The 26,141-nt window shown below is 49.2% G+C and overlaps 1 protein-coding gene and 1 long non-coding RNA gene across 2 annotated transcripts in view; one reads left to right on the top strand and one right to left on the bottom strand.

Moving 5' to 3' along the window:
- The window catches only part of TGM2 (transglutaminase 2), a 36,113-nt gene extending 20,009 nt beyond the window's left edge, over positions 1–16,104 (bottom strand). Inside the window, exons 1-2 of the mRNA XM_039497771.1 lie at positions 16,095–16,104; positions 7,109–7,288 (exon numbers count right to left, since the gene is read on the bottom strand). Coding sequence (XP_039353705.1) covers positions 7,109–7,288; positions 16,095–16,104 — 190 coding nt within the window. The remainder of the gene's footprint in view (positions 1–7,108; positions 7,289–16,094) is intronic.
- LOC120380239 overlaps positions 1–26,141 on the top strand; it is a 68,457-nt gene that overhangs the window by 24,538 nt on the left and 17,778 nt on the right. The gene's annotated exons all lie outside the window — the stretch shown is intronic.

Here is a 26,141-nt window from a genome sequence, read left to right as displayed (position 1 = left end):
TAGTTGGGGGCCCAAGCCTTGCACTTGTAACTAACAGCTCCCCAAATAACCATTTCTGGGTCCGCAGTAAGTGCCAGGTAGCGCACCCAGCCACAGGACTGTGTGAGCGCATCTCTGCCGGCTACAGCCAAACGGCCCATAACAACACACCACAGCTGAGCATCACTAAGCCCATTTCCGCTCGCGGCCTAGACCATCCAAGCTCTCGTTCCAAAGCCAGCTGCTCTGGAACTGCAGCCGGGTCCCTTGGCAGGACAATACCCGCCTGCGACACGAGAGCCCGTGTCCCTTTCACGGAGCCTGGCCCCCATCTAGCACTGTGCACTTCCAGCGTCTAGCAGTGACGTCAGTGCTCCCTTGCGCACAGAGCTCTCCTTTCACTCTGCTCGGAGTGTTCCTCCAAGTGCAAGGAGCCGTCCTGGAGCCAACCACTGCTCCTCCCAGAAACAGAGGAACACACAGACCAGCTCAGACCTGGCCCTCCCCTGTGACTGCACCCGGCAGCCGCAGTGACCGGCAGATTTCATTTCAAGTGATGTTCTGTGTGCAGGCTTCCCTCCCACACTGGGAACTCTGTGTTATGCTGGTCCTGGGCCCACGCTCCAGCACCCCGCCCTTGTTGGGGAGTAGAACTTCATGACCAGAAATACACATGAACTAATGAGAGTGACACACTTTCTCCTCCTCGCTCCATCTGCGAGGCCGGGGAAAGCTGAGCTGGCTAGTTCACACTTAGCTGGCTGAGCTCTGAGAAAGGCGAGTGCACAGGCAGAGCGTTTCCCTTTTCAGCCCTGCTCCTTACTCATGTCCCCAAGGAATCCCCCTCCCCAGACAGGCAGAGGGAAACTGCCTCCTTCCCTTGCTCCTCCCCCCCGCCCACCCGCTCTGCCTCCTCTGCACAGAGGTGCTAATTCAGTGTTGGAAGAGCAGTGGGGTGGGGACGTAGGGCTGTTGTTGGATCTGTCCACACAAGGGACCCGACTGGAACTGTGCAAACATCTCTGCCTTAAAAATAGACACTGTCTGTCTGCACTGAAATAGCTCCCCGTCTTTGCAGGACGGGCTATTCCAGGCTATTAGCAATCACTCGGGGTGGGGATGACTTGGTAGCAAAGGCTCAGGTTTGGACTACATGGACTCCCTGGGTTTGAAGCTGGCCAGGTAGAGACAGCCCTGTCCTGTTAGCCAGGCAGGTCAATTGAGGCCCCCAGACGCTGAGCCCTTACCCGCTCTGTGCAGATGTTAAAGAACCCCTAGCTCTTTTCTGCAAGAGTAGACATGTTCATCCCTGTGCCCTTGGCCAAAATGTCAGCTGCCTTCCACCCTCCACCCCAGAGGTAACTGCATTCGGTTGTGCTGTATGGACACACTGTCGTTTGGAACACCCTTTGGGATCACCTGGGATGAAAGACACTACGTAAAAATCCTACTGATGGCCAAAGGAAATGGAGGCAGCCAGCAGCAGGTCAGTGGCTGCTGTGTCTGTGTCCAGAATGGCCCCATCAGTTTGCAGAATTTGAAGCTTATACAAAACAGAAATGTTGTAAACAGGCAAGAAACACCAGGGCAAAAAACTGATTTGTTCTACACTGATCAGCTGTTTGATTTTGTAAACAAACCCCAGCAAACACAGGGACACTAACCTGGATCTGTTCCCAAATGCAGCAGGAAGGCAAACTCCCTGGGGAGTTCTTCATCCCAGGCATGGATCTCACCCTAGTTTTGCATCTCAGCTCTGGGATCTAACTCCTCAGACACCTAAATTTGACATCTTTTGTCGAAATTTTTTTTTTCTGACCAGAAGTTTTTTTCTTTTTTGACAGAATGGAAATGTTCATGAAAAGATTTCCATTTTCACTGAAAACGTTCTGACTTCTCCCTTCCCCCTCCCCCCATCTCTAGTTTTAGGTTTTTTGATGAAAATCTGAAAAATTTCTATGAGAATTTTTAACAAAACCAAGTTTTAATGTTTTTTGTTGCAACTTCTCATTGGGAAAAATAAATTCTCGGCCAACTCTATGGTTCATGATTTTGAACCCTCCTGTCCTAGGCCCTGGCACGGGACATCCTGTTTAGGGCCCTCCGCCATGGAGGAGGACCTGCAGGAGGCTGGTAAATAGGGTCACCAGACTGCAAATGACCCAAAAAGACCCAAAAATCAGGACTGTCCCTATAAAATCGGGACATCTGGTCACCCTACTGGTAAAACTGCTGGAGACAAGACCAGGCTGGAGCAAAGGCATTGTTTATCCCCAGAGGTGTCACACTTTAGCCAGTTGCAGGGCAGATTTTCCCCATTCCTCTAACCAAAGTCCCTCTGCACTGTCCTGCTGGGACCCACTGTGCGGGGGAGGGTAGCTAATGCTGCCTGGAGAGCTCAGCCTCTCTTCGGAAGCTGCCGACAAGTCAAATCTCGTATGCTAGACAGCGCAATGGCTTTGTGATGTGGACACAAGTGACTGGATGGCGTCTCACCGAGCCGGCCAGGCCCGCACGTGGTAATGCCTCCTCCTCTGGGGCAGCTATGAAGCTGGAGCAGAAGGCCCCAGAGCTCATTCCCAGTCCCCTGGGCCAACTGGTGTCCCTCCGGGTAAAAGTTTGTCAGTACAAAAGACTGGAAAGACAAAAAGTGGCTGACACTATTACTAGAATCTGTGCTGCACTGCAGGGAGCTGTCTCACCCCCCCTGCCCCTGGCTGCAGGAGGATGGCTCTCTGCTTGGCAGAGGGAGGGACTGCGAGTCAGGGAAGGCACACAGGTTGTATCCACAGTCAGAAATACCCTGTGGCAGTGAGTCTAGGGCCCAGGTCACCTGACTTGGGCTCGTGCTGCTGGGCTAAAAATGGCAGCGTTGCCCTTCGGGCTCTGAAACTCGGGGTGGGGGGGTGGGTCTCAGAGCCTGGGCTCCAGCCCGAGTCTGAGCTTCTACACGGCGACGTATGGCCCTGCAGCATGAGCCTTGCGAGTCCAAGTCATTTGACCTGGGCTCCGAGACGTTTTGTGCTGTGTAGACGTGCCCATTGTGACTAACTCCCTGAGAAATTCCAAGCAGATACTTGGGGAGGCTGGGACCTTTTCTTCCTTGATACTGATTGCTGAGGAAGATGGGTGTTGGCCAGCCTGCAAGCTTCCTTGTTTTGTTCCCCTCCCCAGCCTCTTTTGTTGTCCTTGGTGGAAAACAGCTGCCTGATGTTCAGAGATAACACACGTGCCAAGATCTAAGTATCCTTCTCCCCCTCACCCACTCAGGCCTGGGACAGCCCAGTTCTTGAATAAATAACCCTAGCCTAGGGGTTCTCAAACTGGGGGTCGTGACCCCTCAGGGGGTCGCGAGGTTATTACGTGGGAGGTCGCGAGCTGTCAGCTTCCTCCCCAAACCCTGCTTTGCCTCCAGCATTTATAATAGTGTTAAATATAAAAAAGTGTCCTTACTTTATAAGGGGGGGGGTGTCACACTCATAGGCTTGCTGTGTGAAAGGGGTCACCAGTACAGAAGTTTGAGAGCCACTGCCCTGGTGTGACAGTGTTTGAGATAAGCCTAGGAACAGGGCCGGCTCCAGGCACCAGCGAAGGAAGCAGGTGCTTGGAGTGGCTAATACAAAGGGGCGGCTCTCCGTCCAGTATCGGGGTGGAACCTCTGGGTCTTCGGTGGAATTCGGCGGCAGGTCTCTCAGTCCCTCTCTTCCTCTTTGAGCTGCCGCCGAAGTGCTGCCGAAGAGGAAGAGAGGGAGTGAAGGACCCGCTGCCGAATTGCCGCCGAAGAATGAGGCGGCGCGATAGAGCTGCCACCGATTGCTTTTTTTTTTTCCCCCTCTGGGGTGGCAGAAAAGCAGGAGCCGGCCCTGGGAGGGAATATTCAGGCAGGTATTAAAGCCTCCAAATCCATGCAGGCTGCTATAACCATGGACAGCTAAAGGCGTCCTCCAGCCTCTGAATGCTGTGGGGTGGTGGGAAGTTCCAGTCTTGTGTGTGGTCTGCTCCCTCCATCCTAGCTTTGTTCTGCATGCGCACGGCTATATCCGGGATGGGGAGAGGGAAGGAAATGCAGCATCCTAGCTGCGTTCTCCCCGATAGCCCCTGTGGGACTGGATTAGTGGCGCACACAGCTGGTGGAAGTACGATCCAATGTGGGTAGCGGGTTGAGTAATGGAGCTGGTCCAACCCGAGCACTGACAGTGGGGCTGGGTCTTTCTTACTGTGTTATATGGTCACCTGGGCAGGACCGAGATAAATAAACCTTCTGTCCCTCTGCTGGGCTTCCATGCGGTGTTCTGTCCATGGACAGACCTGCGGTTCATGCTGGGAAAGGAGTTTGGTCTGGCTAACCGTGACCCATCCAACACTACTGCACAGCACACCTGGCCTCTCTTTGCAGCTCTAATTTTACTCAGCAATTGAAAGATGGAAATTCCCCAGACACTGGCCCAACCCCAAGAGAAAAAACGGGCCCAGACTTTGAGAAGGTTCATAGCCAAAGCCTCTCAACCAAACCCACATCTTTCTGGGCTGGGTCCACCACTATTGTTCCTTCATGTCTGATTTCTCCCAAGATGGAGGATAGATGTACCTTGACCATGAGCAGAGGGCATCTCCTTACCCAGTCACTAGACGGGAATTGAGATCCTTACACAGAATCAGCCCTGGCCCACACGCAAAGTTAGACCAGTTTAATTACAGGTGTGATTTTTATACCGATTTGATTAAAACGGTACAACTTTGTGTGCGGACAGACATATCAATTTGAACCTGGCCTATATCAATTTAGCTTGCACTGGTAAATGTACAGGTCAAGCTAAAGGCATAGAACCAGTTTTAAATCAGTTTATGAGAGTCCACACGTACAAATTGTACGATTTAACTAAACTGATTTACATTAAACAGTTACAGCTTCCGTGTGCAAAGAAGCCCTTAGCCTACGGAGGGTGGAAGCACAGTGGGACCAGGAATTGGGAGTTTTGGGCTACATTCCTGACTCTACCACAGACTCTATGTGTAACTTTGGACTGTCACTTAAGCGCCCTTCTGTGCCTCAGTTTCCTATATGTAAAATGGGGATAATATTACTGCCTTTTGTCATGGTGGTGACATAAGGCTCAGTTAATTAATATTTATTAGGGCCTTAAGATTCTCAAGGGGAAGGTACTATGTGTATATACAGAGGGTCCATGGCGCTAAGGGATATGACTTTATTTTATACTTGCTATCCTTATTATTTTATGCTGAATTCCTTGAGCTGGAACCTTAGAGTTCCATAAAAATAGCTTGTGGATGAAACTCTTATTTGGCTTCTGAAACCTTCTGGCCAAAGTACCTCTTATTATTCGTAGTAGTAGTTTGTTTTTCCAGTCATCGTAATGCAAATCCCAGGTGTGAAAGTGACTGCTTGGAATTTTGGAACGCCGCATTAGGAGTCTACAGATGTTATGGATTCCAGCTCAGACATTCCAAGGTAATAGCTGGGCAAAGCCCAACCCTGTCAACTCATCTGAAATAATCCTTAGCACAGACTGATTGACTTGTCTTCATGCCCAAACACTTAAGAAGCGTGGAACGTGGCAACAATGAATGTTGTTGGCGACGGGGAGTTAGTGTTGCACCTGTAGGAGAACACTTCAGTCTCCCTGGACACACCATAGCAGATCTTAAGGTGGCCATCCTGCAGCAAAAAAACTTCAGGACCAGACTTCAAAGAGGAACTGCTGAGCTTCAGTTCATCTGCAAATTTGACACCATCAGCTCAGGATTAAACAAAGACTGTGAATGGCTTGCCAACTACAAAAGCAGTTTCTCCTCCCTTGGTGTTCACACCTCAGCTGCTAGAAGAGGGCCTCATCCTCCCTGACTGAACTAACCTCGTTATCTCCAGATTGATTCTGGCCTGCATATTTATACCTGCCTCTGGAAATTTCCAGTACATGCATCTGACGAAGTGGGTATTCACCCATGAAAGCTTATGCTCCAATACGTCTGTTAGTCTGTAAAGTGCCACAGGACTCTTTGCTGCTTTTTACAGATCCAGACTAATACAGCTGCCCCTCTGATACGCAAGCAAATAACATTCACTAGTGCTGGGGCTCTTGCTTTCTTTCATAGAATCTCAGGGTTGGAAGGGACCTCAGTAGTCCTCTAGTCCAACCCCCTGCTCAAAGCAGGACCAACCCCAACTAAATCATCCCAGCCAGGGCTTTGTCAAGCCGGGCCTTAAAAACCTCTAAGGAAGGAGATTCCACCACCTCCCTAGGTAACGCATTCCAGTGCTTCACCACCCTCCTAGGGAAATAGTGCTTCCTAATATCCAACCTAAACCTCCCCCATTGCAACTTGAGACCATTCAACTATTATTATATTGTGGAGTTTCTGTTTTATATCTTTCTGTCTGGGACTGTGAGGAAAAACCACCTATGACATCAGGATCAGTGCCAGGGAAATTTTACTTTAATGTTGGAAATAACATGACTGAGATAACAGTCTCCTGACAGGAAGAGGAAGCCGTCCTCTCAGATCCCACAATGTAAAACAAATAAATAAAAAGTTTGGACCAAGGGCTTTTAGATTCACTTTGTGAGTTGCAAAAACAAGCAAATATAAGCCGTAGGGGAAGCAATTAGTTTTCTTGAACAAAAATGTGAGGGCCTTTCATGTGGTAGTGCTTGCTTATCTGGATGGTGACAGACCTCGGATGGACTGTCTGAGGTGAATGGGGTGGCGTCGGCCTCTTACTGAGGTGAGAGGTGGGGAGGTGGGGTGATGGGGGTGGAAACTGAGGACAGCTTGCCTATAAAATGGTTGAGGGAGAGGGGGAATCTGTATACAAGTGACAAGTGTGGAAAGTGCTTTTTTGAATGGGCTGGGGCAGGGATGGCTCTCTCTGTGATGACTGGGGTAGAAATTGCCCCTCCTGGACGTGACAGCGCTGAGGTGGCTTAGTTGGGCATGGCCTCTCCCTGAGGGGAGGATGGATGGTGTCTCTCTCTGAGGGGAGGGTGGGTGAATATGTCTGAGGTGATGTGACAGGGGAGGATATTGTGTGTCTCTCTGAAGGAGGGGATGGAGGTGGCTCCTCTCCAAGCCGGCCGCAGTTGAGTTTAGTGAATAGCTCTGGACTTACCTGTCTCTACGTTGAGAGTAAGTCTATCCACTCCTTCCTTATAACCCCTTCCAGCGAAGAGCAGTGTGATGGTGAAAGACTGTCCCCTCCTCACAACAAGCTTCTGGCTGCCCATGTCAGCCGTCATGTGGTTCTGATTGTTGCACTCACACTCCAGGTTGCATAGTTCCAGCACCAGATCTGCAAAACCAACAGCATCTAAAGCTCTCTTTCAGGAAGGCAGCAAAGACACAGCACAAACTGACCCAGACTCCACACTCTCTTCCTTTGAATCCATTTAGTGGTTCAGAGGCTGGGCATCAAAATCTGATGATCCAACTGAGAAGAGATCAATTTTACTCCTATAGAGCTCATGCATTTGGCTTCACTACCATGTGTTTCTCATATGCACGCACACATGGCCAGGTTATTGTTCTGCTGCATTTAGGGAGTACAGGGTGCATCTCCATGCATGAGCAGGGAGCTCTGAGCCCAACGAGATTCACTAGTTGGAAATCTTTACCTTGGTGTATGTCGATGTAACTCAGGGCTGGATCTAGCCCCCTTCTTCCCCTGCCACCTTCCCACCCCCACACTCATGAATAGTCATCTACTAATAGTCAGTACAAGTTTGGTTGATAAAGGTAACACTGTCGATGTAATATACGTAGACTTCTGTAAGGCATTTTACTTGGCACCACATGATATTTTGATTAAAAAACTAGAATGATATAAAATTAACATGGCACACATGAAATGGATTAAAAACTGGCTAACTGATAGGTCTCCAAAAGTAGCTTGTAAATGGGGAAACTTCATCCAGGACTGTTTCCAGTAGGGTCCCCCAGAGATCAGTTCTTGGCCATACACTATTTAATCTTTTTATCAATGACTTGGAAAAAAACATAAAATCATCCTTGGTAAAGTTTGCAGATGACACAAAAATTGTAGGAGTGGTAAATAATGAAGAGGACAGATCACTGATTCAGAGTGATCTAAATTGCTCAGTAAACTGGGTGAAAGCAAACTATATGCGTTTTAATATGGCTAAATATAAATATTTATATTCAGGATGGGAGAACCCTATCCTGGGAAGCAGTTACTCTGAGAAAGATTTGGGGATCGTGGTGGATAATCAACTGAATATGTGCTCCCAGTGGGAGGCTGTGGCCAAAAGAGTCAATGCAATCCTGGAATGCATGAACAGGGGAATCTCGAGTAGGAGCAGAGAGGTTATTTTCCCTCTGTATTTGGCACTTGTGTGACCACTGCTAGAATCCTGTGTCCAGTTCTGGTGCCCACAATTCAAGAAGGAAGCTGATAAATTGGAGAGGATTCAGAGAAGAGCCACGAGAATGGATAGAAAACAAGCCGTATCGTGATAGACTCAAGGAGCTCAACCTATTTAGCTTAACATAGAGAAAGTTAAGGGGTGGCTTGATTACTGCCTGTAAGTACCTACATGGGGAACAAATATTTAATAATGGGCTTTTTAATCTAGCAGATAAGGGTATAACATGATCCAATGGCTGAAAGTTGAAGCTAGACACATTCAGACTGGAAATAAGGTGTAAGTGTTTGACAGTCAGGGTAATTTACCATTGGAACAACTTACCAAGTCATGGTGGATTCTCCATCACTGACCATTTTGGACGTTTTTCTAAAAGACCTGCACTAGGAATTACTTTGGGGAAGTTCTATGGCCTGTTCTGTGCAGGAAGTGATCACAATGATCTGTTCTGGCCTTGGAATCTGTGCACTTGTGCATACACACAGCGTACATACATGTACCTACACAACATACATACATGCACACACAGCATGCACACATCTCCTCTGCATTCTAGCATGGAAATGGCTTCAGTGAAACCTGTCTGAACTCCTGGGTTATCTGTCCTTTTAGTGTGCCTGCCTCACAGGGGTCGATTGCCTCAGCAGTTAGGAAAATAGCTTCCCACCATGAATCATAGAATCACAGCATATTAAGGTTCGAAGAGACCTCAGGAGGTCATCTAGTCCAACCCCCTGCTCAAAGCAGGACCAATCCCAACTAAATCATCCCTGCCAGGGCTTTGTCAAGCCGGGCCTTAAAAACCTCTAAGGAAGGAGATTCCACCACCTCCCTAGGTAACCCATTCCAGTGCTTCACCACCCTCCTAGTGAAATAGTGTTTCCTAATATCCAACCTAGACCTCCCCCACTGCAACTTGAGACCATTACTCCTTGTTCTGTCATCTGCCACCACTGAGAACAGCCGAGCTTCATCTTCTTTGGAACCCCCCTTTCAGGTAGTTGAAGGCTGCAATCAAATTCCCCCTCACTCTTCTCTTCTCCGGACTAAATAACCCCAGTTCCCTCAGTCTCTCCTCGTAAGTCATGTGCTCCAGCCCCCTAATCATTTTTGTTGTCCTCCGCTGGACTCTTTCCAGTTTTTTCACATCCTTCTTGTAGTGTGGGGCCCAAAACAGAACACAATACTTCAGAACTGGCCTCACCAGTGCCGAATAGAGGGGAATAATCACTTCCCTCGATCTGCTGGCAATGCTCCTACTAATGCAGCCCAATATGCTGTTGACCTTCTTGGCAAAAAGGGCACACTGCTGACTCATATCCAGCTACTCGTCCACTGTAACCCCCAGGTCCTTTTCCGCAGAACTGCTGCTTAGCCAGTCAGTCCCTAGCCTGTAGCAGTGAATGGGATTCTTCCTTCCTAAGTGCAGGACTCTGCACTTGTCCTTGTTGAACCTCATCAGGTTTCTTTTGACCCAATCCTCCAATTTGTCTAGGTCACTCTGGCCCCTATCCCTACCCTCCAGCATATCCACCTCTGCCCTCAGCTTAATGTCATCCACGAACTTGCTGAGGTTGCAATGAATCCCATCATCCAGATCATTAATAAAGCTGTTGAACAAAACCGTCCCCAGAACCGACCCCTGGGGCACTCTGCTTGATACTGGCTGCCAACTAGACATTGAGCCATTGATCACTACCCACTGAACCAACAATCTAGCCAGCTTTCTATCCACCTTATAGTCCATTCATCCAATCCATACTTCTTTACCTTGCTGTCAAGAATACTGTGGGAGACTGTATCAAAAGCTTTGCTAAAGTCAAGACTCTTGCATCCAACGAAGTGGGTATTCACCCACGAAAGCTCATGCTCCAAAACGTCTGTTAGTCTATAAGGTGCCACTAGACTCTTTGCTGCTTTTAAAGTCAAGATATATCACATCCACCACTTTCCCCATATCCACAGAGCCAGTGATCTCATCATAGTAGGCAATCAGGTTGGTTAGGCAGGACTTGCCCCTGGTGAATCCATGTTGACTGTTCCCAATCACCTTTCTCTCCTCCAAGTGCTTCAAAATGGATTCCTTGAGGACCTGCTCCATGATTTTGCCATTCCCTGGGTTCGCTTTCTTCCCTTTTTAAAATATTGGCACTATATTTGTCTTTTTCCAATTGTCTGGGACCGCCCCCGATTGCCATGAATTTGCAAAGATAATGGCCAATGGCTCTGCAATCACATCAGCCAACTCCCTCAGCACCCTTGGATGCATAAGATCTGGACCCATGGACTTGTGCATGTTCAACTTTTCTAAATTGTCCTTAACCTGTTCTTTCACCACTGTTCTTTCACCATGGCCAAAGCTCCCAGGAGCAAACTGAAACTAATTAATAATTTAAGCAATCTGCTTGTGCGGGAGAGAGAAGCAGAATCCTGGGTGTCTTTGGGCTAAAAGCTCCTTTGGATCATCACTAGGGCCGGGGGAGGAGTTTGCTAATCTCCTCCCCACTCTCCCTTCTCCCAAGACACAGAGACGTGTGACACAGTTACAATCGCTGTGGCTGCCCCAGTTTGGTACCACCCATAGAACTTACACAGCGCTCTTCCTGCGTCGATCTCAAAGAACCTTACAGAGCTGATGCACGTTACGTTCCCCGTTCCACCAGGGAGTAAACTGAGGCGCACAGAGAGGAAACACGGTGCCTAATGTCACGCAGCCAGTCAGCGGTAGAGCTGGGAGTGGAATGCCGAGCTTCCCCTTGGTTCTGTGCCAGACTCTTGCACTAGGCTTCTGCTCTTAATGATACAACAGCGGAGAGGCCTGAGGCCAGGCCAAAGGAGTGCCGCAGAGCTGCACTGGGTCCATCGGGATTCAAGGACAGGAGAGACTTGCAGAGGGCCAGCAGCAGAGAGGGCAGCACTCATCCTTCCTGCCTCTGGAGGAGTTTGGCTTCAGGCTTCCGCTGCCAAGTTGTCTGGGTTGTTTTCCCCCCGAGAGAGAGAAGCATTTCTGAGCTTGGGGAACGCTGGGCTTTGGATGTTCCCTGTGCCCTTGGTCAGGCTGACAGGAAGTTTCCTATTTTCGGAGAGCCTGCCCATAAACGTACTGCGAAAAGGGATGTCTGACTGAGTAGCCTGCGGCATTCTGCAGGGCGTGCTCTTGTGGCGGTAGGGCAGAGAGGCACTGGTGTAAGCAGGGCCTGTGCTCGGCAGCCGGTGATAATCAGACAGCACCATTACCCGTTGTTTCAGCGTGGTTTCCTGGGGCAATGCGATATCATTCATCCTTGTTCCAGGCTAGCGAGCCGTGAATGCATTGCAGTCAGGCAGATTAGTTGCCAGAATAAGTGAAAGTATTTAATGTAGGAGAACACATAGCGAGTCCAGTGCCAGAGTACCTGAGCTGGAAAACCAGGGTCTGATTTATGGAGCAAGTGCTGACAGGGCTGGGGCTGCTCGGCTCACTGCTGCTTCGCTCCCATCCTCTCTCAGCAATCGGTCAGCTAGCAGTGGTTCTCAGCCAGGGGTATGCCTACCCCAGGGGGACGCAGGGGTCTTCCAGGGGGGACAGCACCTCATCTAGAGATTTGCCTAGTTTTACAACAGGCTACAGGAAAAGCACTAGCCAAGTCAGAACAAACTCAAATTTCATACAATGACTTGTTTATATGGCTCTGTCTATGATACACTGAAATGCAAGTACAGTATTTATATTCCAATTGATTTATTTTATAATTCTATGGTAACAGGGAGAAACTCAGCCATTGTTCAGTACTAGTGGCTGTGACCTTTTTGTATTTTCGTGTCTGATTTTCTGAGCAAGTCGTTTTTAAGCAAAGTGAAACCAGCAAGACAGATCAGCCTCCTGAAAGGGGTCCAGTCCTCTGGAAGGGCTGAGAGCCACTGCCCTAGGGAAGGGGCTGAATGCTGGCCAGAAGGAGGAAGGGAGAGAGCTGCAGAAACCCGTTGCTATAGGAAGGTGAAAAAAGGCAGACCTCTGACATTGCCACATCCAGAGCAAAAGGCTTTCTTGCAATAGTGCCCTCACGTTCGTGCTTATGGATATGCCCCCAAAACCTTCCCACAAAGTCAGCCCTGTTGCTTGCCAGCAGGGAAGGGCGTGTGCGAGAGAAATAATTGCTTTCCCTGGTAGGAGGCTATCGCGGTAAGACCTAAGAGATCTAGATAGATGGAGTTATGGAGAAAGCGTAGCTTGCCCATAATCAAAATGATTCCATCGGGCTGCCGAGCTGCGGGAGTGTGACCAGTGGAGAACAAACTGAAGGGAGACTTTCATTTTACCCATTTCACTCCTGATCAGGGGCGGCTCCAGGCAGCAGCGCTCCAAGCGTGTGCCTGGGGTGGCAAGCCGCGGGGGCGCTGCCGGTCACTGTGAGGGCGGCAGTCAGGCTGCCATTGGCAGCGCCCCTGCGGGAGGTCCACCGGTCCCGCGGTTTCGGCGGCAATTTGGCAGCGGGTACGCCGAAGCCGCGGGACTGGCAGACCTCCCACAGGCATGGCGCCGAATCCGCGTTACCAGTGGCCCTCCCACCGGCGCGCCGCCAAAAGCCGCCTGCCTGCCGTGCTTGGGGCGGCAAAATACATAGAGCCGCCCCTGCCCCTGATTTAGCGAAAACTGCGCCCAATGACATGCGTAGGATCTTATATCAAGCTAGACGCTGCCAGAAAATTTGGGCCAAGTCAGAGAGAGTGCGTTAGAGAGAGGAATTCCAAAAAATGATTTAGCCTGAGCTGGTAACTCCAAACTTGTATTCTGTTGGCCTCTTTGATCAGTAACAGCCAGTTTATTCCTTAGTTATTAAATTGATGAAAACATATACTAGGGTGTTTGCAGAGCTCTTCCTGGATGTCTGCATGCTAGTCACTGCCGGTATTACAATGTTCACAAGGCCATGAGTGGAATGAAATACCTTAACATTCCAGTTCCATTTTCCCTGTGTTTTAAAATCCTTTAATGTAACAGGACACCAGTTAAACAGTCAAATTTCTGTCTGCCAGACTTCTATTTCCTACTGTTATAACTAACCCCTAGGACAGCTGCCACGAAAGAGATTAGAAGGGTTTTTCTCTTCTGGTTTTTTGAGCTGTCTTTGCTTTGTGCATTGGAGAGTCAGACTTAGACTCTGGGGCTCACTCCTGCGAGAGAGAAGAATGGCCACAAGCCTTGCTGTGTTCACATCAAAGCATGTAACTCCCCTTTTCACCCTTGCTTTCCCTGGACATACTTGCACTTTAAACATACACAAACCAGCTCTGAACTAAGCTCTTCCTGGCATCTAGCAGCAGGAGACGCAGAGGGAGATGGTCAGTGTTTGTTTCTATTTTGAAAGACGTGGGAGTGCTTGGAAGTTGGACACAGCATGGGAGGGTCCCTGTGAGCACAAAGACAGAGGAAGAGGAACTCATGGAAAACTTCAGTTCCACCTTCTCCCAGGAACAGCCCAAGCCGAGGGCCAGGTGGGGGCCCTCCCGGAAGAGAAATGCCAGAAGCAACATTCTCTGGTGACCTCAGTGGAGTTTTCCCCATTTACGCCCGCATATAATTTGGTCCAATCTCTGATGGGAAGGGATCCTGCTTTTCATCATCCTGAGGGAAAATGAAGGATGAGGGTCTTCAGACTCCTCCCAAAGTCCGACCGCTGCCCTATAGTGATGAGCAGTCAGAGGGTTTAAAGCAGGCCCAGCTCTCTCGGTGCCACAGTCAGTTCTGACCCTGTTTTCCTTAGGGTGCAGTCACTGCAATGCCATTGCTGGCTCCTCCTCTTTCATTCATTTTTATTTTGTCTTGGGACTCGATTTAATAAAACCTGGTCTTGTCACTGAGATCCCAGGCGGCTAAACTGAATTAACTTCCCTGTTTGTTTTTGTCACTGTTGTGGATTTGGCATGTCTCTCACCTGCCTATCTGCACCTCCACACTCAGCCATAGGACACAGTCGCTTGCTTTAGGATGGGCTCTGATGCCACATAATAATGCTGAGCCTGTATTGCCTTGTCTCACTGATCATAGACTGAACAAAAAGGGCTACACACTGATCAGAATCTGACATGGTAAATATTATTTCATAAGAAGATAAGAACAACCATACTGGGTCAGACTAATAGTCCATCTAGCCCAGTAGCCAGTCTTCCAACAATGGCTGATGCCAGGTGCTTCAGAGGGAATGAACAGAGCACAGCAATTATCGAGTGATCGATCCCCTGTTGTTCAGTCCCAGCTTCTGGCTGTCAGAGGTTTAGGGACACCCAGAGCATGTGGCTACATCCCTGGCCCTCTTGGTTAATAGCCATTGATGGACCTGTCCTCCGTGAACTTATCTAGTTCTTTCTTTAGCCCAATTATACTTTTGGCCTCCACAACATCCCCTGGCAGTAAGTTCCACAGGTTGACTGACTGTTGGGTAAAGAAGTACTTCCTTCTGTTAGTTTTAAACCTGCTGCATATTACATTCATTGGGTGACCCTGGTTCTTGTCTTATGCAAAGAGGTAAATAATGCTTCCTTATCTACTTCTCCGCACTAGGCATGCTTTAAGGGACCCCATCCCCTCTCAGTTGTCTCATTTTGAAACTGGACACTCCCAGTGTTTTTTAATCTCTCCGTGTGTGGACGCTGTTCCATCCCCCTAACCATTTCTGTTGCCCTTCTGTTGCCACTGCACATTGATCAGAGAACTATCCACAGTGACTCCAAGATCTCTTTCTTGAGTGGTAACAGCTAATTTAGACCCCATCGTTTTGTATGTATAGTTGGGATTATGTTTTCCAATGTGCATTACTTTGCACTTACCAACATTGAATTTCATCTGCCATTTTGTTGCCCAGTCACCCAGTTTAGTGAGATCCCTTTGGAACTCTTCACAGTCAGCTTAGGACTTCACTATCTTGAATAATTTTGTATCATCTGCAAACTTTGCCACCTCCCTGTTTACCCCCTTTACCAAATCATTTTTGGGTATGTTAAACAGCACTGGTCCCAGTACAGATCCTTGGGGAATGATTCTATTTACCTCTTTCCACTGTGAAAGATCTAGAGAAGAAAGTATTCTTTCCCCAGTGAAAGACTACACACAAAAGCCAGCTATGTGTCAGAGGGATTTCTAAAGGCTTAGAAGGCTTTTTTTATGGCTTTATTTAGATAACTCTCTTTAAAAATAGGGTGACACTTAAAGCAAATATTTTTAGAGCAGCTCTCTGCAGAGTCCTGCTGAAAGGGAGCTGCAATTTCAAACAGTATTTTAAAATTTCACTCTTTACAGCATTTGGCTGTTATTAAAACAATAGCAAATTACTGTAGTTATGGTAAAGAACAAAATTAACTCAAAATAGTTTCCTCCTGATCATAACTATCTTGTATTTTAATCTTTGGCATGTCTGATTATTCTGCACTGGAGTCAAGAGTTTGCCATTCAGTTTCAATAAGTTCCAGAAATACAAACAAGTGCAGTTGACATAAAGGAGCTTGCTTAATGTTCCAGCCTGAGCTAACTGAACAGATGTAATACTCCTCAACTTTTAAAGTAGAACTTATGCACACAGATACATACCGACCCACTGATATCACTGCCCACCCTTACATAGACACTTTGCAAAGTTCACTATAACCAAGCAAAACATTTCTGATTTAGAAGAATTATAAAAAAGTTGTCAAGTTTTGCTGAAATGCAGCCTCTGGCAACGTGCCGTTCTGCAGCTTTACCTTCAGCCATGGTGTCCAGCCCTGGAATCCCGTTTACTCTGCTTGCTCTCTGCTTGGTGTGCCTACAGCTATGAACAAGGAGCTGATGGTTTATCTCCTCCCACCCTCACTAGTTGTGCTCTCCCTTTATACAGGCACACACAGCACACACCCCCTCATCTGGGTGGATGGTGGAACCTAAGCAAGAACTGGAAAAACCCCACTGTTTCCAAGAAAAACTAAATCCACCTATTTTTTTTTCAACGTTGAGCATGGATTTGTGACAAAAGCAGGTCTGTAATAGCTCACTTCCCCCCACACATGCTAAAAATATACAGATAAGTGACACACACAGAAAGAGCCAGTGTGGGGACATTGCAGATGAATAGCCGCTCTCGCTGGTCAATGTTGTGAAATTCTTTCCCCAGTTTCAGAGAAGGAATTTCTTATGTCATCCTATGAAAGTGGGGCTCGTGTGCAGTGCCTGAGGAGGCTAGTCACAAACCTCGGTAGGTGGGGCTTTCTCTTTTAGTTAGCTGGTCTGAAGACTGTATCCCCCTTATCTGCACAGGCCGTTAAAGGGAAAGGCAGAGCTCTTGGAAACCCCCTTCTTGTAAACACACTGGGAGGAGATGTGCTCTTCCCAGGAAAAACATGGCAGACACCTTGTATTCCTCACGTCAGACCCTCCTCCACCCACCACCCCACGGGCTAACTGGGAGAATGGGTCGGCAGAGTGAAGCACTGGGGTTGTGCTCATTTCAGACTGCAACCCCACATTCTCCCCCTCAGCCACAACCCAGAATCCTTTGGGCCAGTTGCTGTGGCCTTTGACTGTGGGAATTAGCTGCTTTTGGTACCTCAGGAAAACCATTTGCAAGTACAGGTAGTGAGCAAATCTGCGGGGGGGGCTTGTGACCAGTCAATGGTGCTGAGCTCTTGGGGGAAGGGAGGGAACTACCCACAGAGTTGAGCCCTCGCGGGGAGGGAGTGAAGGTTAAACATTCGGTGGTTCCCCAGGATGGGAGGTGTTGCTGCTCCTGCACTTTGATGCTGACTATCAATCACAAGCGGCAGCTTCAGGGTCCATCCATGAAGTGAGATGGTTGGACTCACTCACTGATAGGTAATTTTCACCTCTTTCTGAATCCTCTCCAGATCTGGCCCTTCGTGAACATGCTCCAGGATAATTCATAACCAATCAGCACTTTGGGACATTTTGCTCACAAGCCGCCTGGGACCAGACAACCATGGTTTATGGATTGCTGTCTCCCTCTCATTTGGGCAGTCCCAGCACTGGGCAGTTCATGGGAGCCCAGGGTGGCAGGAGAGGCCTGCTCCACGACATTGGAACTGGAAGATGTTCATGAAAAATGTGTCCTGTGTTTTCAGTTGAGAGGTTTTGACACTTTCGCTATTGTCCGTAATGTCTGAGCTGCCCTGTAATGGAAACTGACTGAAATGCCGTCTAGTTCCGCTGTTACTTCCACCAGCTCCTCTGTGTGCTCGGCTGATGTGCCACCTTGTAAGCCGAATGGCAGATAGCCTTGGGCCTCCTGCAGGAGCTATGCAATAGAGGGACTATTTTCCTCATTCTGCAGTGGTGGAAGAACCCCACTGTCACCAAAGCTGTGCTGAGTCCATGCCCTGGCCTTTTCTACACTGGTGCTGACAGCTAATTGCATTGCCACTGCAAAGCTGAAAAATGACTTTATTGCAGCCCCTGTGGCCCATGAATTGACGTGACTCCCTCCCCGCTAAATGGCTACTCTGCTAGGTGGCAGGTGGACGGCGGCTGGGCGTGCTCTCCATTGACGATGAGGGGGAAGCGCTCCAGCAGGGAGAAAACACAATCACCGACTGATTCGGTAACACACAAGGAGCTGGGTTGTTTTCACATCAGTGTGTGGGATTTTGCGAAAAGAAATCCCTGCTCTAGAGTTCAATACCGCGTTCCGGAATGTGCAATGGAGGGAGGAGCAGCCATGGGGAAATGAACTCTGATGGATTTAGCTCAGCCAGTTGAATTTTTCGTATTTACAAATGCTTTGCAGTTGATTGTCCTAGAGATATGGCACTGTTCTGTCTCACATGGCAGAGGGCCGGCTGGAGCCTCTGGAAATGAAATCTCTCCCAGCACATGAAATGAAGCAGGCAAGCAGAGCCCAGCATGGATGTAATGATCCAGCTGCCCAGCTGTGGCTGGGAAGAGCCCGGCCATTCATCATAACCCGCAGGAGGGGAGGCAGGGAACAAGGTTAAATGTGCAATAAATCCTGGCTGAGCAGAAGCCTTGTGACCTGATGTGGTTAGTTCCAGCATTCTGGTGAATCGAGTCGGGGAGCCATGTCTGGAGCTGCATTGCTGATGGAGCTGAGGAGGAACACATGGCGTATGGTCTGCACTTTTCATCCTGCGTAATGTAAATCAGCTGCCTCGAGAATATTTGCCTCATCTTCCCATCTCAGCTTGTACCAAGTAAGAACGATACAGGAGCCCTTAGGCTGCAGAGCTCGTTTAGCACACATGGAATGACAATACAGGATGGTCCTGAGTCTCCTCTCTGATAGGCCGGTTCAATGGGCTTTCCCGGGTGCAAAAGCTGGTGGAACGCAGTGGATCAGGCTCCATACATAGGTGCCGGAACTAGGGGTGCTGGGGGTGCTGCTGCACCCCCCGGCTTGAAGGGGTTTCCATCACATGCAGGGTTTACAGTTTGGTTCAATGGCTCTCAGCCCCCACTATAAAAACTGTTCCAGTGCCCCTGGCTCCATATGTTTTATGTTGCAATTAAGTAGCTTATAGGAGGGTCAAAATCAGTAATTCCCAATGAGTGAATACAACCAGTAGGTCTGGTAAACAACCAGGCTATGGAACTGCAGTAGTGCCCTCAGCACCCTCTGGATCTGCTTTATGCCGCCGCCCCCACAGGCCAGGTGTCTCCTAGGGCATGGTGGTAGCATAGGGCCATTGTGGGAGCTGTTTTCTGGGATGCAGTTGGGATTAGAGAACAGACCGATAATTTAATTCTATTTTTGGATGGTCAGCTGCCTCTGAGTTTGAGCACCTGCCTATACAGTGTTGATGTGATTTACTAACGGTTTGAAATGTCTCACATTGCACTTTATCTTTTCGCTGGGGCTTGTATTTTGTCAGCACTCTGTACTTTCCTTGGTTGCTGAGCCTTTTTTAGTTACCCTCCTAGGTAATAGAATCCACTCCTGCGTGATCTTAGATCTTGCACATATTGTAATATCGGGCCAACTTTTCAAAGCATTCTCCAAAAATACACCCCAAGATGTGTAAGTGGAACCCGTTCACAGAGCAACCCGTGTATAGAGTATTTGGGCTGAAAGCACCCAGGTTCTCTTGTACATGGCAATTTGGGCACACACCAATGCAGGCTTTTGCATCTGCCAGGGGGTGGGGCACCCCCCAGTTTTTTAGGCACATTTTGGAAAATGTGTCTCTTCAAATCCGATTGAGAATGCAGCTCACTACAGTTGTTGTGTCAGTGCAGCCCACATGCTTCACGTCTGTACTCAGGCAAACTGTTGACTTTGCGGGTTTGCCTCAAGGGGAATGAATATAAGAAATATCAGAGCAGGGGTAGTCAATCCGGACCGCCACGTGCTTTTGAACAGACCACAGCATCTTTTTATTTTTTATATTATTATTTATTGTTGTTTATTATTTTATTTCTGTTTTATTCTCTGGACCTTGACTAACCTTGACCAAGAAATTTGGACCTTGACAAAAAATAATTGATTCCCACTGTACCAGAGTAATGAGTGCAGGACTTGCCCTGTCTGCTGCAGAGCACGACAGGCAATCCGTTCTGCCACGACATTTCAGTCCTGCTCTCTGTCACTGAACTTCGCTCGTGCTCATCGCGTTGAGCTGCTGTGCTCTGGATGTGCTTTGTGCAATGTTCAGCCCATAGACCAGTAATGAGCATCTCAGCCAAGCAAATCTAAAACACATCCAACAGACTTTTCTCACTCTGCTTTCATTTTGCTCAGAAACCCAAGCTGTTCATTACCCCGTAATGTGTGTGTATTTGTGCATCTGCTTGAAGGAAAACAACTTAGGAGGACTGGATGGCGGTGAGGACTATTCACTGACTACGGTGAATTTCATCTTTATTTTCATTGTTGGGTTAAACATCGTCTCGGTCAGCAATGCCCAACAGTCGCTCCCATCTGGCCAGCCATGGCTATCATCACTGTAGTATCTGAGCACCTCACAATCGTGACTGGATTTGTGGCACAACAGAGTTATCACCATTGTACAGAGTGGGAAGTGAGCCCCAGAGAGTTGCACAGGAAGGCTGTGGCAGAGAAGGGACTTGAGCCCTGGCTCCCAAGTCCTACGCTAGTGCCTTAACCACAGGGCCCGCCTCCTGTTTGGATGCCGACTGGTGGCCTATATGAAATGAGTTTACTGGTGTCAGTCCATGTCCTCACCCCATCAACTGCTGTCGCCGATTCAGATGAATGAACAGCTGATTGGCAACCTAAGGACTGAATGGGTGAGAGACTGAGCTACTCTCTCATGCCTAGTAGGGGAGCCTTTTAGTTTGGGCACATCAGGACTTGAGTTTTTAAGGACATTTATGGGCACTAGATTCACCCACAGGACGCCAGGCACTAAGAGTGTAAAGCCAGCTATGCCAGCTTTGCGGCATCTGAGGCTTTGCCCACGGTCCTTGAGTTTTTTGAGTGCCTAATGCAAGTTTTGACAGCCTTACGTTCCAACACTGGTGAAAGACTGAGCGTGAGCAGAGTTCCCAAGGGACACTGAAAAGCTCTCTGCTGTGGGAAGAAAGTAAGGACCATTGCGGGAAGTGAGTTTGAACAAAGTATCTCGGGAAAGAAGAAAATCTTCATGTTACTGTCCTCTTCATCCAAGCTTCTGCTGCACACTATAGTGGTATCCGCCATTCACTGGAAAAGCAAACCTCAACATGCTTATTTTTACTTTGCTTAGCAAGCCAAGGGCTTTTAGGAGGCATTTGCGCTGCTGGGTGCCAGGAATTTGCTCAAGGTGGATAGCATACAATTGTGTTTTCCTCTCACACCCGCCTTTGAATCTGGCACCTCCTCAAAGTATGCACATTCTTGGCCTTTCCAAATCACTGTACTGTCAGGTTGAAAAATATTTGCATTATTGGATGCGTGTACACTAGACAAACAGCTCACCTCTACACTAACTCTGTTGTAGCAGTAGATCCTGACTCAGCCTCCAATGCAGACAGGATAGCAAGCCCATGAGAAGAGGCAGTACATTAGTCATTTGTCTAAGTTATCCACCCTCAGTTAAAAGTCACCCTGTTTTCTTAGATTATTTCATATTACGTGCAGGTGCCATTAAATGTGATAAGTGAGTAGGGTCAGAAAAATGTCAACTCCCACTTTGCAAATCAACATGTAGAGTGTCTCTGGAAAACCACAACGGCTGAATAGCTTCTTTTATACAAAAAGAGCGAGGAGTCCTTGTGGCACCGTAGAGACTAACACATTTATTTGGGCATAAGCTTTCGTGGGCTAAACCCACTAACACGACTTCCACTCTGAATTCTTTTATATGGTGCCGCCCGAGCACCGTACAGCAAAAAGAAACAGACGTTCACATGGGTCACAGGGGAAAGGCAGCTTTAAAGGCAGCCGTGTTTCCTCAGGTTTCAGATAGTGTCAATACTTGTACTGGAAATCTTCAAAGAACATAAGAATGGTCACACTTGGTCAGATCCACGGTCCATCCAGCCCAGTATCCTGGCTTCTGACAGTGGCCAGTGCCAGGTGCCCCAGAGGGAATGAACAGAACAGGGAATCACCAAGTGATCCATCCCCTGCTGCCCACTCCCAACTTCTGGCAAACGAAATCCGGGAGCAGATGGTGTTCGTGATTTAGTGGGTGACGGTTGCAGTCTTATGCCGCGCTCATCACCCTAGTATCTGAACATTGTCATTAAGCAGCGTCACTACACCTGTGTCAGGCGTTGTTCTCCCATTCTCTCCCTGGGGGGAGAAGTGCATACAGTGCAGTGTCTGGTTTGGTAGGGTTGGTTTGTTTAATATCCATATTGCTGTGTATTTATTTGAGAGAAGGCAGGTCAAAGAAATGCCCCTTCCACTTGGAGCGGGAGATGATGAGGTCTGTGATGGTCCTTAGTTCTTGAGGGAGTTTGTTCCACAGTCTGGGGCTAGGCCCTGAGAAATCGCTGTGTCCTGCACAGACAAGCTTTCCCCTTACTGTGGAGCGTTCCATGGTATCAGAGGAGCAGAGCTGTTGATCATTGTCTTTATCCCGGAGCTTTAGGCTGGCCTTTATATACCTGGGCCCAGGCCATGGAGCACCTGGAAGATAAGGACTGAGACATTGAACTTGATTCAGAATTCTATGGGAAGAGGGGAGGGGTTCCGAAGATGCTGAGCAAAGCTCAAGTGAAAGGGTTTGACTTTAGCTTTCATGAGAATGTGCTAAGCCATGGCAGGGCTGAAGGAAAGAATCTGCAGCCCTAACATGTGCTTGAAGTGCCTCGGTACCCAGAAAGAGTGTTCTTGGACACTATGCTGGATTTGGAGTATGTGGCTCCAAAACAATTTTTTTCAAACTTGGCTTGTTTTGTAGATCTAACGGAGACTTTAACATCAATCTGCAGAGTGCACGTACTCTACTATAATTTACTGTATGCAAGAGATTTCAGTTTGTATTATTGTGACAAAGTTGGGACTGTTCTTAATGTTTCCTCTGAATATTGTGTGGGTGCCTCAGTTTCCCTTATGCATTTCTTAAGTCTCTAGAGGGTGAGATTGTTGCAGAGCAAAGGCCCAGTGTGCATAAATGGCTGGCACTCTCTCCTGGCAACTAATGGCCGGGGCCCTTCCCCCCTGCAAGGAGATAGCTAAAGGTGTCGGAGAACAAAGAAATCAGGTGACCCCTGGCCCGGGAAAGGAACAAAGCCCAGAGGAGGGCTCACCTACGGCAATGAGGTCCAGCGCACCGGGCACCCTGGCAGCCGTGAAGGTCCGTAAGGGAGATAAGAGGGATGTAATGGCTGGAGATGGTGAATCCTGACTCAGCAGTGTGGTGACCTGAGTAGCCTGTGCTACACTTACAAGCCAGACAAGCTAAACGTTAACGGTTCTACCTGCCAAGTGGGCAGCCAGGGCAAGGTAGCCAAGGTGCCATGGTCTCTGTTTCTAGTGGATGCCACGTGTGTTCTCTGTCCTGCCCCCCGCCCAAGAGAGAGCCAGACAAGACTCCATAAAGCTGCAAGCACCGTTAATTAGCCAAGCCCGCTGCGAGTTAATATCCTGTAGGAAGTGAATCATGGATGTGTGGGAGGAGCCCCTGGTTCAAATTCTGCTGCCTACCAGAAGGGAAGGCTGGGGTGACTTCCCTGCCCCTGGTGGCACCTTCACCCCCACTCTGAGTGAGTGCATACGTCCCCGGGACTGACCTCGCTGACCTGGACCACGCTCATTTTCCGCTGAGCAGCAGTCAGGTTTCAATGTCTGTCAGTCGCTAGCGCCCAGGGCTGGATTTGCACCAGGGCCCCGGAGGTGACAGCCCCTGTGCCTCATTGCCAGCCCTCTAGCCTGCCCAGTGCCCGGGCTGTATTGTACAAGAGGGTTGTTAAGTCTGCATCTGGGGGAGGCGTTCTGGGGGCTGGGCTCTCACTGCTCCTCCTGCTGCAGGGTGAGTTGGGGCTTTGATCAGGGCATACAAAACTCAGGATGATCAGGGGCTTATCAGCCACTTTCATGCCCCCAGTGTAAGGCAGAGGCCGGTTCCTAGAGGAAAGCGGAGAGACCGGGAGGCCTTTTCTGACTGAGGGCTTGTTTTCCCCTCTGGCTGCGTGGAAGTCAGGTGCTGAGCAGCTCAGCTCGTTTGGGATTTCACATTGTGCAATGTCCGAGCGATGCTCTCCCTTGCCTGCCAAGCGACCGCCTCCAGACACAGCTTGGACTGGCCAGTCCCCATGACATCAACCAGGCAGCTGCAGGCACCGGCATGGGCTCGGGGCCCAGCCAAACACGAGGCGACCTGAGGTAGCGAAGTCTGAGGGCTCGTGGCTCCCTCGGGGCAGAGTAAAGGCCGGTTTGACTTCGGCACTGACAGCTGATTGGCTGGATGTTAAATTTCAGACCTGTCAGTTTAATAAATCCCAAGCCCACAACAAAGCCCAAAGGCCCTGTCTGCCTGCACCAGAGCAGGTTCTTTTTGAGAGAGCTGCTTCTCGAAGCCCTGCATGCAGCTCTCTGCACACCCCCTCAGCGGTGTCATTGCTGTCACCCCAGCTGCAGCTTGGTGCTGGAGCCAGACTCCATGTGGCCCAACTTCCTCTCCTCAGCTGGCTCCATCTCTCGACAGAAATGCTGTTCCCTGTGTCCAGGGCATAAATTCGTATAGAGGATTTCCCGGAACCCTTCACGCACCTCCCCACAACATGGTATATGAACTCCAGGGGGGCTGAAAATATTTACCAGAGCTCCACTCAGGACAGCTGTGGCCGAATTTAAGCCCATCTCAAACATGGGATCTGCTCTAGCCTCCTTTACAGCTAAGGGAGTTCAGCAGGTACTGCGTCACACCCCGCGTAGTTAAATATTCTCTCAGGACTTTGGCCTATGGACCCAGGAAGGGAGGGGGCCATACAGCAAGGTATTGGCACAGCTAGGTGGTAGGGGCCTCTGGCTATTTAGACCCCTAGGAAGGCTATTTGTGCTTTATACGCTCATCCCAGCACAAGCACAGGCTGCAGAGCAGCTCCACAGGGGCTTTGGTCACCTGGACCCACAAGGCGGCTGCATGAAAAAGCCAGTCGGGCAACAAACGCTCCCAGACCTGACCCCATGAGGAGTCCACAGCGTAGCCCTAGGTGGGGAGGCAGAAGTTCTGTGCTGGGTGGGGCCATTCTGAATTAGTTGGGAATATGGGGGGGGGGGCGTGAGGACTGTATTATGTTAGGGTGCAGAGGTGGGCCCCAGCACAGACTCCTGAGTCTCCTCTGTCTGGCCCAAGAACAGCAGAGACAAGTTCCTGTGAACTGGAGCCATGTTTGGAGTTGCCTTCATGAAACAGGAAATGTGGTAATCAAATTCTCGGGAAAACCTCGGGTCCAAGGCTCTGGGACCCTTTTAAAAAGAGATTTTAAAGGGAATTTGTTGTTTCACGGTCTTTACTCTCAGGCCCAAGGTCTGTGGATTTTATTTAAATAAGGAGAACCACAAACCTTTGCTTCCAAATGATTTCCAAATTCTTTCAGAAAGAGCCGGGAGCGGGAAGTGGAACCATTTTGTTCGCAGTTCCTGTGTGGTTACGTCTGTGATCTGATCTGGCCTCAGAGCCAGGGCAGCGGGAGACGAGGTGTTAGTAGAAGAGCTAAACACTTAATGTTACTGGCAAGGGCTGGGAATGATGGGAAATTACTTTTTAGAATGCAAACCAGCCAACAGGTGGGGCTCAGTCAGGTGACAGCTGATGTCCTGGGGATCTCAGTGTGTCCTGTTGCTGCCTGGCCTGATGGGAATAGAGCTGCACTGGGGCGACTCAAGCAGGTTTGGAGGGAGTGAGGGGGGCTGGGCTGGTGCTGCTCTAGGAGTCAGCAGCGTGGTCCCTTACTCAGCCGCGAGAATCCTCCTTGACGTCCCCCTCCCAACCTGTCACTGTATCTGGCACCTTTACAAGGGCCAGCCGGGGCATCCCAGTAGAGGCTGCAGTGGCCTGTGACCCATGTAACATCGAAATCCTGTAAAGTGCTACGGAATACAAGAGACTTCCAAGCAGTGTGACCTCCCCCCGTGTCCTACCAGGCACAGCTCTCTGCAGTCCACTCAGAAGAGCTCGTGCCAAGGCTCCTCCTTAAAATGCCAAGCTCCAAACTCTCATTGGCGTTACCTGAGCAGTGATATAGGGAGAACTCGGTAGTTTCCTAGTTAAACTGGCACAATATCGCTTGTTGGGCACTTGCATTTCTAAGCCATCTCCATGTGTGCAGAGTGTAACAGCCATTTTGTTATGGGCACACAGCACAGAGGGTCACACTCTCTCTCTTTGCTC

Source organism: Mauremys reevesii, linkage group 13 (genome assembly GCF_016161935.1).
Source record: "Mauremys reevesii isolate NIE-2019 linkage group 13, ASM1616193v1, whole genome shotgun sequence".
In the NCBI taxonomy this organism is placed as follows: Eukaryota; Metazoa; Chordata; order Testudines; family Geoemydidae; genus Mauremys; species Mauremys reevesii.
This window is presented reverse-complemented; position numbering and strand designations above follow the sequence as displayed.